Raw genomic sequence first — 19788 nt, 5'->3', positions numbered from 1 at the left:
AAATTAGAGGGGAAAGATAAGAATCAGTACCTAATGTACTTAGTGGTTGAAAACTTTTACTTATTTTGTCCCTTATCACCTCAAATGAGTCAGTGTATACTTGAAGTAACTTTTATATTCTAAAAGGAAGATTTTTTTTACCATGTTTTTCTAAGTTACTAATTTTCTTACATGTCAACTGACTTTTAGCTACTGTTTCATTTTTCATGAAAGGGAATATTTAACATCCACTTTTTGGTGACAGTGAAATTTTAACTTAAAATATCAAGGAACAAGTTACCTTCAGTGTAAAGATGCGTATGTTTTTCTGAACTGGTACAACAAATTCCTTTTATTAAATACACATTTTATTTAAAAAGTTCCTGTAGCCCTTTTAAATTCTAGTATACTAAAAACAAGTATTTTTTTTATGACATACTAATTAACATGCCTCTTTTGAAAAATGATTAGTATAAAACATTTCTTAGAACATCACTTGACTCAGTAATTACAATATTATAAGCCATGCACTTAAGCAGTATTGAGCTCACTTTCAGTTTTTAGCAATCAAGGTAAGCACCCTCAAGATGGCTAAAATCCTTTATGTTCTGGATATTTATGTAATCCTTTGGTGGTGAAAACCCTGTGTCTGATACATCTCAGAGACAAACTGCTACTTAGAATTACAGGGTTCACTTTGTTGCCCTCAGGATTGACCTTTCTTTCTTTAGTCTTGTTTCTAATTAATATGTAGACTATTCTGAGAACATCTATGATAAAAAATGATAATACACACAATGGGGGTGTCATAACTGAAATAGACACAACAAAATCTACAGGGTTTATGTTTTATATTCAAATATAACCTTATTTATGGTATACTAGCCTCCTGCACAGGGGGATTTCCTTCACTCATAGATTCCCCTAACTTCATCTCCTCTTTTCCTTGGGCTATTAGTCAGTCAATATGCTTGTGAACCTGTTCAGGTGCTTGATGACATGTAGTCTTGAATATACTTAGATGAAGGTGTCTTGAAATTTGCAGGCACAAAGCACTAAAGTATATCACCATATCAAATGAAGAAATCACCTTTAGAAGCAAAAAAGAAAATATAAAATGAATTATGATGTATCTTTTCTCAAGTAGCACTATTCTGTTTCTCCCCCAAATATCAAACCTTAACCTAAAATTCTACACCAAAAATATTTTTTTTTTTTTTTGAGATGGAGTCTCGCTCTGTCACCCAGGCTGGAGTGCAATGGCGTGATCTCGGCTCACTGCAACCTCCACCTCCCAGGTCCAAGCAATTCTCCTGCCTCAGCCTCCCAAGTAGCCGGGATTACAGGCGCCCACCACCACGCCCAGCTAATTTTGTGTATTTTTAGTAGAGATGGGGTTTCACCATGTTGGCCAGGCTGGTCTCGAACTCCTGACCTCAGGTGATCCACCCACCTCGGCCTCCCAAAGTGCTGGGATTACAGGCGTGAGCCACCATGCCCGGCAAATACTACATTTTAAAGCACTTTAATACATTTCAAATTTGGACCTCACTGTAGTCCTCTGGAAAATGCAGGTTATTTCACAGTTACAGACACTGAGGCTCAGAGGCAAAAAAAGACAACTAAAATACAGAAGCTAGAAAGTAACAGAACCCAAGTCTCCTGATTCCACATTGTTTCAACTTCCTGCTGTGCCACGAAGCAGCAAATTTCCTTCTAGAAGAGGTTATCAGTCATCTTATAATGAACTAATTCCATCATAAACATTTCTATTTCTTTGAGGTTAGTTGTAAGAAGGTAAAAGGTCTAAAAAAGATACCATACTTGAGGCATATACAAAATTATGTTTACAAATTTAAAGATGGCCTCTATTTAGAAACTGCCCAGAGTCTACAGTCAAATGCTTCTCTTCAGAAAATGAAACCCAGGAGAAAAAGGAGCCTTATAGCTCTGCCCTTGGAGAGGGAATTCTCACCCATGAGGGGAAAATCTCTACCATTAACGTTAAAAGTGTACTTGAAAAGCACCATGTTTACCTCCACATTGTGGGTGTGGCTTTTTTTTTTTTTGTCATCCACATAGTGTTTTAAATAAAAACTGAATTTGACTTCCTCAGTTTACCAGTCTCCATCACAAGTATAAACCAAGCCAATTACTTGTTACAAAAGATGATTGATTTTTTTAACACCTGATATTTTAATTCAACAATTCCACTTGGTAATACATACCTAAGTTCACTAAAAGAAAACTTACATTGAGTTTTCAGATATTTTGATTAATTACCCCCTATTTTTTAAACTGGATTGTTTTAGAGCCCTAAAAATATGTATAGTGGATACCAAATTAAAGGACATTATTCTGATTTTTAAACTTTTTAAAAAATTTTGTCTGAAAACATTCATTGTCCACCTCAAAGAATTAAGTGCATCTCATTGCCACCATAGGAAGAATGGAAGACTTCTGAATGGACTATGAATGAATATTATGTTATTAACTTACTCCAGAAAAAGCATACTACACAACCTAGTAAAGGATCATCAGATGTATTCCTGTAATCCATGCACAGAATTGATACAGATTTTTTAAAATATCCAAATCTAACAAATACAGTGAGATTATTTGAATTATGAAAAGATTCACTGCAGGGTTTTAGCGAGTTTTGTTTTGGTGTACTTCAGTATATTTATATGTCACTATGAATTTGGTGACGACCAGTGGGGTCCAGAAATAGAAATACAACAAAACTATATCTCAATAGAAGAAAAATGCAATAATGCTCCATTTATCCAACTTTGTAATTGAAGTGTTACCAATATTGATTTTATTTTCCTTAGATGGCTAATGTGTCTCAAGCACTATATTCTGTATTTTGTAATTATTTTGAATAGAAATTAATATCTATGACATCCACATCCTTTCCTTAAGCAGGATATAATCAAAGAGAATTTAATTTAATTGATGACCGAGTCATCATTAATACAAATTATGCACTATCCTCAAGGACCATACACATATAAAGGGTTCCTAACGTCTAGCATAAAATGGTCTGAGAATCCTGTACTTTGTAGCACTGTCTATTCTGTTTTGTTTCCTCAATATTAGCTGACAATTCTCAATACAATAAAGTGCCCACCTTTGCTAGTACTAACCCCATCTAATTTTCCTGTTACTTGCTGTAAACTGGGAATAAAGTCCTTTGGGCAGAGTAAAGTGGCTTTTGGCATCTTTGTACTGGTATTTTGGGGAAGAAAAATATAGTTATTTTTAGGTACACAGTTGTGTTTCCAAGAATCTAGGTTGTTGGAAACTTGGCCTATAGATATGTGGCCATTTCTACACACAATATGAAATTATTCACAGCTAAGAAGTAATTTCAAATACAAACATTTATTGTATATATTGTATAGAGTAGATCTGTTTTTTTTTTTTTTTTTTTGAGACAGAGTCTTGCTCTGTCACCCAAGCTGGAGTGCAGTGGCATGATCTCAGCTCACTGCAACCTCTGCCTCGCAGGTTCAAGTGACTGGCCTGCCTCAGCCTCCTGAGTAGCTGGGATTACAGGGATGCACCACCACACCCGGATAATTTGTATTTTTTGGTACAGACAGAGTTTTACCATGTTGACCAGGTTGGTCTCGAACTCCTGACCTCAAATGATCCGTACACCTCAGCCTCCCAAAGTGCTGGGATTACAGGCGTGAGCCACCATGCCCGGCCTAGACTAGATCTTGAGGCTACTGATATCTCACTGAAATAGCTCTTAAGCATGGTTAAAAAATAAATAAAATGGAGAAAAATACTTACCATTGCTATCCATAGAACAACATATTCGTCTATAAAATTATTAAAGTACTGGTCTAAAAATAAAAGACCTGGCCCCAAAAAGACAGTGTCTTGAAGATACAGTTCACTTTTGGTCATGTGAGCTATCTATAAAAAAATGAAACAAAATAATTTTACTATTAAGTTTTAAATGTGTTAGCTTTTAAGACAATTAATTACAACTTTAATTCAGTATTAAAACAGACCATTTAATCTCACATTTGATATAAGAATCCTTTTCTACACCTTCTCAAATTCACAATTGGGTAGCTTATTAAAGTTTCCAATGTTAAAATTTCTTGATATCAGAAAACTGTCAATGACAACTACAGCTAAACAATTTAACTGAATATAATATAACTCCTATCACAGTTTGCTTGGAGCACAAATAGCTAATTATTATGATTTTGACACTACAAAAGAAAACCTATACATTTTATGAAATTTCCAGCTTTGTGTTAGAGAATTCAGTATATTATTTATATCATAAATCATAAAAATTTCTTACCACTAATTTTTGTGAGACTTTAGCAAAGACACATCCAAACATTAGGGTATAAAGACAAGGATGCTTTTCAAACACATTAGTTGCTGACTTTTTATAGATCATTATTGCCAGTATAATAATTAGTCCTATGTGGAGTCCAGGTGACAAGACACTGGTGCCCTAAGAGATAAAGCAGAAAATCAGTATTGTACTTTAACACTGCATTTATTACAATGTAGACATTTTCTGACCATCTATTTTGTGCAAGACGCCTAAAGAACAGTGTGATGTAGTGTATGGCCTACAGGAGTATATAAACGTAAGTTGTGCTTTTCAAGCTTTCACAGAACCTGAGAGTGACAGAGACATAATACAGTGCTACAGATGTCTGATTCCAGTTCGATATTTACACACATTTTAAACTGGCTAAAAATTAATGCAGTTTATTCTATATCAACTTTTACTATGTTGAAGGCCATCCACATGTGGACTGTCAAATTAACATATTTTTGCGGAGATACTGAAATAGAGCTTATTCTGCCAATTCTACAAAACATCACTGATGAAGAAGAGTAAGAATAGTTTAGTTCTATCCAGGTTTCCTTCTTTTTTCCTATTTTCTTTTCTTTTCTTTTCTTTTTTTTCCTAATTTTTTTGTGTTTTTAGTAGAGACAGGGTTTCCCCATGTTGCCCAGGCCAGTCTTGAACTCGGGTTCAAGCGATCCTCCCAGCCTCAGCTTCCCAAAGTGCTGGGATTATAGGTGTGAGCCACTGCACCCAGCTTATCCTGGTTTCTTTCTACACCAACATCCCCACCTCCTGTTTTTTTTTTTTTTTGCATTCAGACTGCAAATGTTCTTTTATGTAAAATTGTAAAATCCAGACCTTACATTTTTATCTGTGTGAATTAGTATCCTCTCGGCACTACTAATCCTAAACAAAATATTGAAATGAATTTGGTATTGAGGTTATTAAATCTATAACCAATTTGAATGGGTTCACAAGAACAGCTTTACTCTTATTAAGTTTACATGTTTTAAGTTAGAACTTACTATAAAATTACAGTAATACTATATTATAAAATTATATACATGAAACTGTATAGTAATAAATTATAAAAATCTAATAGCACTTTATATTATGGTTCTTAAATCTCATTCAAGAAAAAAAATCTGCTCCTAAAAAAGTTGGAAAAATACCAGTTTAAGAATTTGAAACCAAGCGCTTCCTAACTTGTGTTTAAGTCATCCTTCAAACATCTAACAGTTTTTTTTTATGAAAAAAAAATTTTTTTTTTTTTGAGATGGAGTCTAGCTCTGTCACCCAGGCTGGAGAGCAGTGGCATGATCTTGTCTTACTGCAACCTCTGCCTCCTAGGTTCAATCGATTCTCCTGCCTCAGCCTCCCGAGTAGCTGGGATTACAGGCGCCCACCACTAAGCCCAGCTAATTTTTGTATTTTTAGTAGAGACGGGGTTTCACTGTGTTGGCCAGACTGGCCAAGAACTCCTGACCTTATTATCTGCCCGCCTCGGCCTCCCAGAGTGCTGGGATTATAAGCGTGAGCCATCACACCCAGCCGAAAATATTCCTTAGAGTAGACAATGATCATTACTAAATCTTGTTTTCTTCAATGGAACTTAATGTTCCAACTAATGTTCTATGTTATCATCCACAGTCAAGCAACATGTATTCCTAAGTACAGTACTATACTGAGATCAACTGACAAAACACCTCAAAAAATGATAACTTTTCCAAATATATCAGAACTTATATTTCTAGATGAATTGTATACTTTGCTTTTGAATTATGTATATAGTGTATTCATAAATATTGATAATTTATCAGTTATGAGGATCCCTTTGAAATTGTCTCGAAAGTCTATTTATGAGTCTTAAAAGAGACTTTTTTTTTTTTTTTTTTACTAAAAATGCTATACCTAATGCCACATCTAATGTTTAATACTCTTATTAGACCTTGCTCCAAATGACTTTAAGGATAGAAATTTTGAACTATACAACAAAAGAAATTAAAGTGAATATGCTATAGTTTAAAGCAATCCTAAAAAGGCATTCTTTTTTTCTTTTTTCTTTTGAAACAGAGTCTCGCTCTGTCACCCAGGCTGGAGTGCAGTGGCACTGTCTCAGCTTACTGCAACCGCTGCCTCCTGGTTCAAGCAATTCTCCTGTCTCAGCCTCCCAAGTAGTTAGTTGGACTTACAAAAGCATGGGCCACCATGCCCAGCTAATTTTTTTGTATTTTTGGTAGAGACAGGGTTTCACCATGTTGGCCAGGCTGGTCTCGAACTCCTGACCTCAAGTGATCCACCTGCCTCAGCCTCCCAAATTGCTAGGATTACAGGCATGAGCCACTGTGCCCAGCCCTAAAAAAGGCATTCTAACAATGTTTTGGTATAAGATGGTATCACTGGAATAAGTATTTGTCTTCTTCTGTTCAACTACCTTGAAAATGACAGTAGGCTTTTTAAAAACATAGGTGTTATATTTGTTTAAAAAGTTTGCGGGAATTCCAACTCTTGCCCACTTAAAATTACTGAAGTCTTAAAAAACAAACATAAAAAAATACAAAAGCATTATATTTAATACTTGCATGAGCAAGGTGTAAAGAACACGCACAAAGTATACCCACTTAAGAATTAAGGCTAAAATTTTACCTTTTGAAATATTAGTTCTTTTAAATATATTTCAGCGAAATTTCAATAAAATTTACTTGATGAGTAATAAATTGCCCCATACGTGAAACCATTGACCTTTGGCCGCTTTCCTGCCTTCAATCAGGAACTCATACATTCCCTACCCTTCCCCCTTCCTCCTCTCCCCTACCTCCTCTCCCCTACCTCCTCTCCCCTATTAGTTCAAGGCAAAAAATGCAGGAAGACAAATGGCAATGCTTAATTATGTGCGGCAATGAAACTAGATGTCAGAAAAGTCTATGCAGAGCAAGCCTGTAGAAAGTATCAGTTTAAACTGTTTTTAAAATGCTTTTGTACTATGCGCCTAAAATGAATTCTTTACGATACTTAGTTTCCTTCCCCATTCTTGAACTTTGGCATATTTTAATCTTTTTATAGCTGATGATAGGAAAATTTATCATAAAATTGATACTGAATGATGAAATTAATGCCTTACTGCTATAGTGGATCCATTCTTGCCAACACCACCATGGAGGATAACATGGAAATAATTTGAACAGGAAAATATTACTCCACCTAGAAATCCAAGAACTGGAAGGATCTTCAATTTTATTTCTAGAATGGGAATCTTTAGGGGTAGAAGAAAGAAACAATTAAGACAACAGAATGTTGGTTTTTTTATTAAATAATAAACAATGATAAGCCCTATACAATAAGCTGTCCTTTTTCTTGTGATCAAACCTTAACTTCTGGAATATAGTCCAAAGTAATAACTTAAAAACTTTTTTTATTTAACTTTTTTTTAGTTTTTAAATTTTTATTTTTTTTAGAGTAGTCCAGTGCAGTAGTGAGGAGGGAAAACAGAAAAACAAGGAATTTGACCTGTAACTGACTGTGAGCAATCAACTGAGATAACTACCATTGGACCAGCCTAAAGTGACTTTTTCTTGAAAATGCTTTCTTCATAAGTGAAAAATGAATCCACCAAACCAGCTTAGTCTGTTTACATAACTATGATTAAATGTTTAATGTCATAAGCTTTCATCTGACTTAAACATGAAAAAGGATAGTTCACTTGAATTTAGTAGCTTCTAAAAAGTAGCATCACAGGAAAGGGAGGCACCATGATTCGCATCATAAATGTAACAAATATCATGATGTGTATGCAAGCAAAAAATCTGTGTAGTTAATATCCAGGATTAAATCTCTAGCAATATATTTACCTGTTGGTCAACTGCTGTTCAAGAAAACTTCCAAAGGCAGCAAAGGATTTAAAAAACAGTAACAATGAATTGCCAGAAGCTATAGGCTACTATGTTTAGAAAATAGACTGAAATAATGTACCAAAATTTGTGGAAACTACAGGTTAATAATTAAATTTAGAAAACCTGAATCAAAAGTAAGTATTCTTGTTGGTAAGAATAAGCAAGTATGTTTTCTTCCTATGATATCGCCAAAACATTGCGTGAAACAATTTTAAGATTCAGTTCCAAATTTAAGACAACCACACCTGACTTAATAACTAGAGTTGTCTAACTGCTTCTAGGTCTACATTTACCTTCTTTTTTATTTTTTACTTTTTTGAGACGGAGTCTCCTGTCGCCCAGGGCTGGAGTACAATGGCGCGATCTTGGCTCACTGCAACCTCTACCTCCCAGGTTCAAGTGATTCTCCTGCCTCAGCCTCCCGAGTAGCTGGGATTACAGGTGCCCACCACAACACCTGGCTAATTTTTGTATTTTTAGCAGAGACAGGGTTTTGCCATGTTGGCCAGGCTGGTCTTTAACTCCTGACCTCAGGTGATCCGCCCGTACATTTACCTTCTTACAGGCACAACCTGAACAGTTACTATAAAAAACACATAGCATCCCTCTATTATCTTGTATGGGCCTATAGTAGTGTATCCTTGATTCTATTTACTCTTACATGATGAGAGGGAGTATGAATGTACTGGGGAATGTACCACTACTATTTAAAAACATGCCCAAAGTCTATTTCGGAGCCTACTGACAAATGATAATTGGCAATTCTGACACTAAATGCTACAGGGAATTATTTTTGTTTTTTGTTTTTTTTTGTTCGTTTGTGTTTTAAGAGATAGGGTCTTGCTCTGTCACTCAGGCAGGAGTGTAGTCAGTGGCATGATCACAGCTCACTGCAGCCTTGAACTCCTGGGTTCAATCGACCCTCCCGCCTCAGCCTCCTGAGTAGTTGGGACTACAGATGCATGCCACCATGCCTGGCTAAAATTTTAAAGAATTTTTGTAGAGGCAAGGTCTTACTAAGTTGCCCAGGCTGGTCTTGAACTCCTGGCCTCATACTGTGTTTTTAATGGACTTAATTTTTTTAGAGCAGTTTTAGGTTTGCGACAAAATTTGAGTGGAAAAGTATATAGCCACTCCTCCTTCTGCCAACAACATCCTACACCACAGTGGTACATTTGTTACAACTGGTGAACCTACACTGACACATCATTATCACCCAAAGTTCATAGTTTACCTGAGAGTTCAATCTTGGCGTTGTACATTCTATGTGCTATGACAAATGTATAATGACATGTAGCCACCATTTAGTATCATACAAAATAGTTTTATTGCCCTAAAAATTCTCTGTGCTTCACGTATTCATCCCTTCCTCCTCCAACCCATGGTAACTTCTGATCCTTTTACGGTCTCCATAATTTTGCCTTTTTAAAGAATGTCATATAGTTGGAATCACACAATATGCAGCCTTTTCAGATTGGCTTCTTTCTCTTAGTAATAAACATTTAAGGTTCCTCCATAACTTCTTGGAACTCCATAAGTTCCTCGCATAACTTCTTTTCATGGCTTGATAGCTCAGTTCTTTTTGGCATTAGTTTATCCAACTAAGATGAAGGACATCTTAGTTGCTTTCAAATTTTGGCAATTATGAATAAAGCTGCTATAAACATTTGTGTACACGTTTTTGTGTGGACATAAGTTTTCAAATCATTTAGGTAAATAACAAGGAGTGCAACTGCTGATCATGTGGTAAAACTATGTTCAGTCTTGTATCACTTACTATTTTTACTAGATATATAGCTTAGTGATTACATACAGTCTGGAATCAGTTTTGTTTAATTCCAAGCTCCAGTACTTCTCATGTGTCCTTGGACAAATTACTTAATCACCCTAAGACTTATTTATAAAGCATAATAATAATCATACCTATTTTCATAGGATTATTCGGAGGGGCAGATAAAACTGATGGTAAATGTTTAGGAACGTAAGTATTGAATGACCGTTAGTTGTTGACTATTGATATCCTTATTATTATTCTTAACACTATGAGCAGAAAGTGTGAGCCAGTTAGACAGTATGGTGGACTTAGGTTGTGGTAACAGGACAATTGTTTCTTCAGAAATGTTCTTCTTTTGCAAAAAAGCTTCGATTTATGACAGTGGCCTCCTAAGAGCCGACTTTTATGAAAATACTGAGGTCACCAAGCAGGCAGAAAATAAAAACATTCCTTAATATGGGAATCTTCACCTCAAAGTAGATTATAAAAATGCAGATTAACTACTTTCCTAATATTGAGTGACAAGTTTTAAATGTAAAATATTTTACTGGACTTATTTTTAAAATATTTATTTTATTTCACCCTGGAAAAAGTTATTCCAATGTGTGTTTTTTGTTGTTGTTTTTGTTTTATTTAGTATTAGGGAAATGAGGTTGTTTTCTTCCATGTGGCAATATATTCATGCATAGGAGGAAATGCCATAAGGTATATAAGATAATACACATTATAAAATGAAGAAAAAAATGTTAAGAAATGGAACAAATATTAAATACAAAAAATAAAAAAAGAAAAAAAATAAATACAATGCCAAGGATTTTTGAAGAAAATTAACAATGCAATACTTTTTCCTAAATATTTGAAAAGTACTTAAATATAAATTTAAATATTCAGATTTACCGTATAGTCCCACATTGTTGCTCCTCCAAATGCAGACAATACAAAGACAATCACTAAAGCTATCTGAATTTCAGTTACATCCACTCTAAAGAGGAAGGACAAAAATAGATAAGGTGTTTGTAAATAAAATTCCTGAATATGGAGATTAATCACGTATTAAATAGCAAAGATGTAAAAATCTCTGTAGGCTTAGTTTATTTTTACCTTTACTTCCATTATTGAATTATCAGCTGACTACACTGTTAAGTTAAAAAGGTTACAGAACAACATGTGCTCACACAGAGTTAACAGTATAAGGAGAGGGAAGATATATATGTACCATATATCAAATTGCTAATAGTTATCACTGAAGTTATGAAGACTTTTATTTTCTAATTTAGGTACTCCTGTAAAGTCTGAAGTTTTTTTTTACAACAATTACCCACTACTTGTGTACATAGGAAAAATTATAATAAAAACAACCATATGATTTAAGGCAAATTTAAACACTCCCAGGTCAGTTTCACTTAAAAAGTAGGGAAAATCCCAATAGTCTTCTTTATTGAGGTACTAATCGTCACTGTAGTTTTTTTAGTTTCCATAGGCATTTTTCCCCTAATAAATATGCTTAAATTTTTCAAAAAACCACTAACCAACCAGCATCAGTCCCTCTAGTCTGTATTCCCCTGAAGCTGTCATTCTCTCTCCTATGCTCCACAAATAGGCTCACTGAAAATTAGTCAACATTTGTAATTTTCTCCTCTCTTCATGTTGGTTGCCTAACCCACCGTAGCCTGGCTTTTGGCCCCATTATTCTACTAAAATTGTTTAAGGTAAATTGACCTTTAATTTTCAATTTCAATTAAAGGATACAAATCTAAGGGATATACTTCATTAATTATCTTACATAACTTCTTTACAATATTTAAGATGCTGATCATATCCTCTTTCTTGAAAAGTTCTGCTGTGTTTTTATCTATTCCATGTTCTCTCCTGATTTTCCTACCTTGCTGGAGCTCTTCTCATGCTCCTTCTAGACTGCCTCTTCATCCATATCTTAAATGATGCTTTCAGAATTCCATCTGAAATTTTATAGCCTGTGAACAATTTTATCTGTACTTAAAACTACCATCTATATGCTAATGACTTCTAAATCCTTATCTCCAATCTACATTTTTTCCTGAGTTCTAGATTTTGATATCTGTCTACATATTTTACATCTCTGCCTGGATGCCCCAATGTCTTTAGATGGAGGTAATACCCACCTTACGGGATAGATATAAGGAATAAATAAGATAATGCCTGTGGAGCACTTAGTACAATGCCTGAAACATGTAAGTGCTTGATAGGTAGTAAATACAATTATTCCATAATTTAGAATCAACTGCCTGAAGCCTGTCCTCTGCTAAATGACCCATAGTTTTGAGCTTCTCCTGTCATTTATCATTAGAGATTTTTTTCAGAGCTACTGTTTCTCCTTTTCAGCAATAAAGTGGGGCTAAAAAGAATCAGTAGACATGGGAAGCCAAAGCCAAAAATGAGCAAATGACAAAGTTCTTAAAAGGATCAGACTGAGAGGGAGCTATATGAGAAAGAGGAACAGAGAATAGCATTCCTGCTTTGTGCACTATTTCCTGGTCTCTAAGAAAGAGGCACCAGAGGCAGATAATACTATCTAATGTTTAGCACTAGCATTTACAAGGTGCTTTTACATTGTCTCACCAATTGCCTACCACAGTTCAGAGTCTCACGATGACTGTTGTCAAGGGGGGGTCCCCTTTTTGTGCACATGAAGATTCGACCAAAAAAGGACCTTAGACTCCATACTGCATTATTTTATTATATGAATCAAATGCTTATTTAAGTACTGCATATCCCTTTTCTATATCATCTGGGTCCCTTAATTTTCTTTTAATCCTCTCTGTTGTAAACTTGGGCTAGTGATTAAGTTGGAGAAGGGGAGAAGAAAAATACAATTATTATCAAATAATGTAACTATTTATAACATACAGAATACCTAAAAGACTAAAGGTGTAGCATTTATGATTACTCCAACGAATTAATTTAAATTACTGATTGAAGCTTTGTTCTCCTTATTATCAATGAATGACATAACAGATTGTGCAAATAAATTCAATTATATTTTTAAATGTACAACTGAAAAAACATACTTACTTTCCAAATCTCAACACGCCTGAAACATAGGTCTGCCAATGAGCGCAATAAAACACAAACATCCCAATAAAAGAGCAGACAAACAACCAGTCAGGATGAGTTCCTAAGCGAGCGGCAATTGACGCTCCCACTGCCATAAATACTGAAAGAAACAAAGTTTAAGAATCATTAAGAATTAAAAATAATTTGTGAAATAATTGCCCTATGCTGTTTAGAAATACAGAGTTCTAAGGAAATAATCATGGCATTAAAATAAAGTACACTTATCAAAATGAATTCTTGACATACTTTATAAACAACTCCATAAATTTGCTCCCAAATGTATATCCATCAAAAAAACTGACCATTCAAACAACTCAGTTCATTTTATTTTTAAGGTATCATAAGAAAAAAAAAAAACTTCACTAATTTACCTGTGGAAAGAGAGTCACAACCATGGTCAAAGAGCTCCCCTAAAGGAGAACAAGAGTTTGTTCTTCTGGCTTGTTTCCCATCAATGGCATCCAGTGACTGGTAGATAAAAAGTCCCAGTGCACATAAAAGGTATGTCCAGTATGGTGCCTATAAAAAAATGTAAATAAAATAAAGATTGTTAAGTGATAATAAGCTTTTTGAAAACAGCTCAACCTAAGGCTTCACACTTTGTAGCACCCCAATGTGTCATAAAGAACATTCCTAACCCTCATTCTACTGATGAGAATTAAATTGAGAAATCAAAATCAAATTAACTGCTTTAAGTCATCTAGGTAGAGGGTCGCAGAACTCCATAATGTGAGAAACAGAAAGTTAAGCAAATGAGCAAGGGTTAGGACCCTGATCTTGATTCCTACATCCGTGGCTCTTTTAATATAATACTATGCATTATGCCACAGATTTGAAATTACTCAGTTAAATTTTTGCTGTGAAAAAAGACCTTAGGGGCCAACTGCCGATCTCTGCTTCCATTCACAATGGAATATCAGGGACTAGATTTACTCTCCCACCTTATATAACTAGAAAGGCAATAATATATATATATACACATATATATAAAAAAACAAAACAACAATATTCAAACACTACAAGCAGTGCAGGCTTGTGATCCCTGACAGAAGGGAAACAAATGAGACAAGCCCTGCGATTGCTCCAGCTAACTTCCCAGGGTCAGTTTCCAGGCCACAGTGCAGGTCCCATGACCAGAACAAGCCCAGAGTTCTTGCTGTGTTGAAGAGAAACACAAAGTTCAGGAAGGTCAAGGCAGTTAGGATTTGTGAGGCAGAGTGCCTGAGAGGATGGAGCTGCACAGAGAGGAGCACAAGTTGTGGAGGTCTTACAGAAGGGTATCTTTCAGTCTTCGGCTGAGAACTCACCTGTGCCTGAATGAGACGAAACAAACAAAGGCCAGGGAGGGAAGCACTGCAATGTAGAAGGTCAGACAATTCTCGAAGCTCATACAAGGCTGGGACATTCATGTTCCCGCCAGGCAAAGCAAAAAGCCTCATTAACACTTGGGGCATTGGGTAAAGTTCTCAGAAGTGTACTGCCTTACCAGCAGGCATAAATTAACCATAGACTGAAGGCTTCTCTGGACAGCCCTAACGAAACTTAAAATCCGGCCTCAAAAGAATCCAAGTAATTACTGGCAACTTAACTACAGTCAACACAAAGTACATCTTAGAGGAAAAAATCTAGTGTCCCAAATGTAAAATTCACAAGGTTTGGCATTCAGTAAAAAATTACCAGTCATGCAAAGAAGCAGGAGAATATAATTGACAACTAGGAGTGAAATCCGTATAATCAGAATACAATCAGAATCAATATGAACAGAAGTTAATAGAATTAGCCTATGAGGACATTGAAATAGTTATTATAAATATGTTCCACATGTTCAAGAAAGTAGAGGAAAACAGGAAAATTATAAACAGAAATGGAAGAAAAGACTCAAGTGAAACCTCTAGAAATGAAAAATACAATATTTGAATTGTAAAATAAACTGGGTGAGATTAACAGCATATTAGACACCACAGAAGAAAAGATCAATGAGCTTGTACCAATGGACTACCAATGAAAACTACCCAAAATGACGAAAGAAGAAGGACTAAAAAAAATTGAACTGTGCATCAGTGAGTGCTGGGACAACAGAAAGCAGTCTAGCACATACGTAACTGGAGTCTTAGAGAAAAGAGCAGATGGGGCATGAAAAATAAAAGAAGAAATAAAGGATGAAAAATGTCCAAAGTTGATGAAATCTATAAACCCACATGTCCAAGAAGCTCAACAAACCCCAAACAGAATAAATATTTTTTAAAAACCCATCAAAGCACATCATAATCAAATCAATGAAAACTAGTAATAAGGAGAAAATCACAGGCCAGGTGTGGTGGCTCACACCTATAATCCTAGCACTTTGGGAGGCCAAGGTGGGTGTATTGCTTAAACCCAGGAGTTCAAGACCAGCCTGGGCAACACGGCGAACCCCTTCTCTAGAAAAGATACAAAAATTAGCCTGGTGTGGTGGCGTACACTTGTAGTCCCAGCTACTCAGGAGGCTGAGGTGGGAGGATCACCCAAGCCTGGGGAAGTCGAAGCTGCAGTGAGCAGTGATAGTGCCACTGCACTCCAGCCTGGGTGACAGAGCAAGACCCTGTCTCAAAAAATAAATAAAATATCATATTCAGTTCCAATGAGCATGTTCTTAAAAGTTTATGTTGGAAACTATGAAACAATTTAAGAAAGGGCAAACAGAAAACTGAGCAGTCATCATGACAGTACAAAAATGAAAAACAACACATCCCACCTAGAATCTTTCGAAAGAATCCCAAAGTGTCTTGCAGAGAACAATTCTGTTAACCTAGTAAATTCTTTTCAACTAGTCAATCCTTTTTTAAAGATATATTTTATTATGTATACAACATGATGTTATGGGATATATAGATAGATGGAAACGGTACTAAACTGAAGCAAATTAACATATTCTTCATCTCACATAGTTACCCATGTTTTTGTTTTTGTGGCAAGAGCAGCTAAAATCTATTCATTTTACAGTTCAATTTTTTTTTTAACCTATACCCCTCAGGTTGTACATCAGATCTCTAGACCTGCTCATCTTCCAAAGCTATAATGTTGTTTCCTTTCACCTGCTTCTTCCCATTTCCTCCCCTTTATGCCCCTCTGCTCGTGATAACCAGTTTCTTTCTCTATCTCTGAATTTTTTTTTTTTTTTCAGATTCTGTATATAAGTGAGATTAAGATCACACAATATTTCTCTTTCTGTATCTGGCTTATTTCACTTCGCATAATGTCTCCCAGGCTCATCCATGTTGTGGTAAATGGCAAGATTTTGTTCTTTAGGGCTCAATAATATTCCATTGTGTATACTACAGTTTCTTTATCCATTCATAGGTTAACAGACACTTAGGCTGTTTCTGTATTTTGGCTATTGTGAATAATGCTACAACAATCATGGGAGTGCAAATATCTTTTTAAGGTGGTGATTTCATTTCCTTTGGGTATAGTTTTATAGTTTGTGTTCTTATATTTAGGTATTTTATCATTTTGTGTTTATTTTTGTATACAATGTAACACAAGGTCCAATTTCATTCTTTTGTCCTATGGAAATCATTTTCCCAGCATCATTTATTGAACAGACTATCCTTTCCCCATTGTGTCCTCTTGGTGCCCTTGTCAAAAATTAGTTGACCATATCAAACTAGCAAATTCTTACCCATTTTTTCTACTATGAGAAATTGTTTTTAATTTTGATGATCAAAGGAAAGCAAAGTTACACGTCAAACATATGTAAAATTGGAAGTTGAAGTTATCAAAATTTCTGTAATGACAAAATGTCAGAGGGATCTTCCATTTCTCTATGTAACTCTTTATATTGAAAATCTGGGGCTTCTCAAGGAGAACTCTAAAAGTCAACATTTAAAGCTTAATTCCGACCTCTGATCTGAGAAACTAGCTGCAGGCAGGTCTAATGGTCAGGTATTAACAGAAATTCATACTGAAATAAATTTGATTAACCCTTACACCACATGGTGGTGACTCTGCCCCAAATTATATCCCGCTCTTCATTTAGAAAAGGGAAATAAAGACTGTTCAACAGTTTAAAAGTACTTCATTAGGATACTAGAGGCGATTAAATAGGGAGAGACTGGGAATTTAAACAGGGAAGAGAGGAAGTCTAGGCAGAAACCAAAGTTTCTGGCTGAAAGTAAAAGGTTTACTGGAGTCAGTGACTAGATCCATGTTCCTGGAACAGGTAATTTACAAGAGATAATATTGCAAAGGTAATGTGATCTTAAACAGTATAATAAAGGGCATTTCTTTTCTTTCCTTTTTTTTTTGTTCTTGAGACATGGTCTCCCTCTGTCGCCCAGGTTGGAGTACAGTGGAGGATCGTGGCTCACTGCAACCTCCGCCTCCCAGGCCCAAGTGAACTTCCTCCTCAGTCTCCCGAATAGCTGGGATTACAGGCACACACCACTACACCCAGATAAATTTTTGTATTTTTGGTAGAGATGGGGTTTCGCCATGTTGCCCAGGCTGGTCTCCAACTCCTGACCTCAAGTGATCCACCTGCCTCAGCCTCCCAAAGTGCTGGGATTACAGGCGTGAGCCACCACGCCCAGCTAACAAAGGGCGCTTCTAATGTATTATTTCAATTAATACAGAAATCCACAGAGATAGGGCAGTTATTATCATATTCTTTTTATTAAAGATGAAAGTGAAACATACGGAGGAGTGATAATTTACATCAAGGCAAGCACTTAGGCTGGGTCCAGGAACTAGATCGAATCTTCCGACTTGCCCTTCGATGAGGTTTATCCTACCACAGGCCACACAGACTGAATGGAACTCTTTGCCTGAAATCTTCACAAACTCGCTATTCCATCAAACCTGCTGATAAGCACTTTCCCCCTCACACAATACAGTTTCAAGTGGCAGTGAGCCACAGGAAATGGTGCCAGCCACAAGAGTCTTTCTTTAAAACCCAGAAAAGCACAGTGATCTGCCAATATTTGATTCACTCCTTTTCCAATTCTTCCCAAATCTTTCCAAGTGTTCCCAGTCTTCCCAAGGCCTCGGAAGCCAGACCTATCTTCTCTTTTCCATTGGTCACCACCTCCATTCCTAGGTGAAAGCTATTAAACAGTTTGCATATTCTCACTTTTTTCCTAACTTCCTAGCCAGGAAGTTATACACTCCTACCATAGTCTCAAAGACACAAAGCTTATACTGGAAAAAAGCAAACCAAGTCTGATAGTCCATCAATTTATTCAATTTCACACATGATTTACTTTTCCAGAAAACATCCAGAGGTGAACTGCACCTCTGACAAAATCCTGTATGCTCTCTGCATTCTCTGGGAAAAGGCCCATAAGTATAAGAATCTTAACATTTCCATATGAAGAGACAGAAGTACACAGTGACTGAAGGAGAAAGATTGAGTTGAGAGAGGAGGCATCTACTTCTCTTCTTCCTTGCCCACAACCCTGTGACTCACTGAGAAATAGCACTAGTACTTTCATCTCTGTCTCCCTAATCAATGTCACATGCCCCCCACCTTCCCAATCCAAAACTCCAAAATTAACTCTTCCCTTTTCCTTGCCCTCTCACCTATTTCATTTTCTAAGGCTGAACTGATTAAAGCACAGAGAGGGCAGGGATTGTGTCTTTCTCACTCACGCCTACATTCCCAGTACTGTAGAACATTACTCTGGCACAGAGTATATGTTAACCAATATCCCTCAATTAATGGACCGAGTGTGACAATAAAGGTCTTTGTGCAAAAATAATTTTCTATTTGTATTACAGGAGATTTAGGGGAGGGCCTTCACGTGTTTAGTTTAGGAGCACATCAAGGAGCACATGAGCTTAGGAGTAGCTCTTCTGGCCACTCCTACACTAATCTTAGAAAAAGTAAAAGATATAGAATGCCCACAAGCTCTTTATTCATTATGAGTCTCTTCACAGTATAACTCTCAATCACCCACCTTCACACTCCAGCTCCATTCCACCCACAAAGTCCTCTTGTTCATTTACGACTTCATACTATTTCATGGCTTTTTCCTTTCTAAACACTCTTCTCACCCAATTCAGCAAAGCACTCATGTGCTCCCTCCTTCAAGGACTGCCTGATATACCTCTTACTCCACCTAGGGAGAGTGGAGTAAGGGAGAAATCAAAGGACACAAACCTACCTATCTCCAATCATTCCATTCCTACCTACTCCCTTAAAAATACACCTTCTACAAATATTTTTCAGGGTTAAAGCAGTCTTCACAAATATATAGGCCTTCTGTTGTACAAAACATGCTCATTAGATGGTTAGTACCTCAGGTATACAAATATAAGGAACTACATAAGGATGATGTTCATGGCTTTATAACAATGTACTGTTTCGGTTGTATAGTTTCCTTGATTTTAAATGATTTCACAGGCAGCAGAACAAATTTAAAAAGCAAAGCTTTGAAATGATCATCTTTAGTTAATGAAGTAAAGATCTAATTTAACCAAGGGAAGTAATTCTACATAAGTCATTAATTGTTTCATAATTATAGCCTCCCATTTTTTCAAATAAGAGTTGTCTAACTCCATTTTCTGTTGCTATAACAGAATACTAGACACTGGGTAATTTAGAAAGAAAAGACTCATTTGGCTCATGGCTCTGGAGCCTGGGAAGCCCAAGAGCATGACACTGGCATCTGATGAAAGCCTCATGCTGAGATCCACTGAGCTCACTGGAAAAATTTCACTTACAGCCTCAAAATACT

At 36.1% G+C, this 19788-nt stretch overlaps 1 protein-coding gene across 2 annotated transcripts in view; it reads right to left on the bottom strand.

The window, feature by feature from the left end:
* The window catches only part of CHPT1 (choline phosphotransferase 1), a 29764-nt gene that overhangs the window by 1676 nt on the left and 8300 nt on the right, over positions 1–19788 (bottom strand). Inside the window, exons 2-8 of one of the 2 annotated variants that reach the window (XR_499351.3) lie at positions 13444–13591; positions 13031–13172; positions 10877–10961; positions 7437–7568; positions 4310–4468; positions 3784–3909; positions 866–1069 (exon numbers count right to left, since the gene is read on the bottom strand). Coding sequence is in view for 1 of the 2 variants with exons in the window: in XM_008004417.3 (XP_008002608.1) it covers positions 959–1069; positions 3784–3909; positions 4310–4468; positions 7437–7568; positions 10877–10961; positions 13031–13172; positions 13444–13591 (903 nt within the window). In the remaining variant the exon portion in view is untranslated. The remainder of the gene's footprint in view (positions 1–865; positions 1070–3783; positions 3910–4309; positions 4469–7436; positions 7569–10876; positions 10962–13030; positions 13173–13443; positions 13592–19788) is intronic. The other variant, XM_008004417.3, reaches the window with a different exon arrangement.

This window comes from Chlorocebus sabaeus, chromosome 11, assembly GCF_047675955.1.
Source record: "Chlorocebus sabaeus isolate Y175 chromosome 11, mChlSab1.0.hap1, whole genome shotgun sequence".
Taxonomy (NCBI): Eukaryota; Metazoa; Chordata; class Mammalia; order Primates; family Cercopithecidae; genus Chlorocebus; species Chlorocebus sabaeus.
The sequence above is the reverse complement of the archived record's forward strand: the minus strand, read 5'-3'. Positions and strand labels throughout refer to the sequence as shown.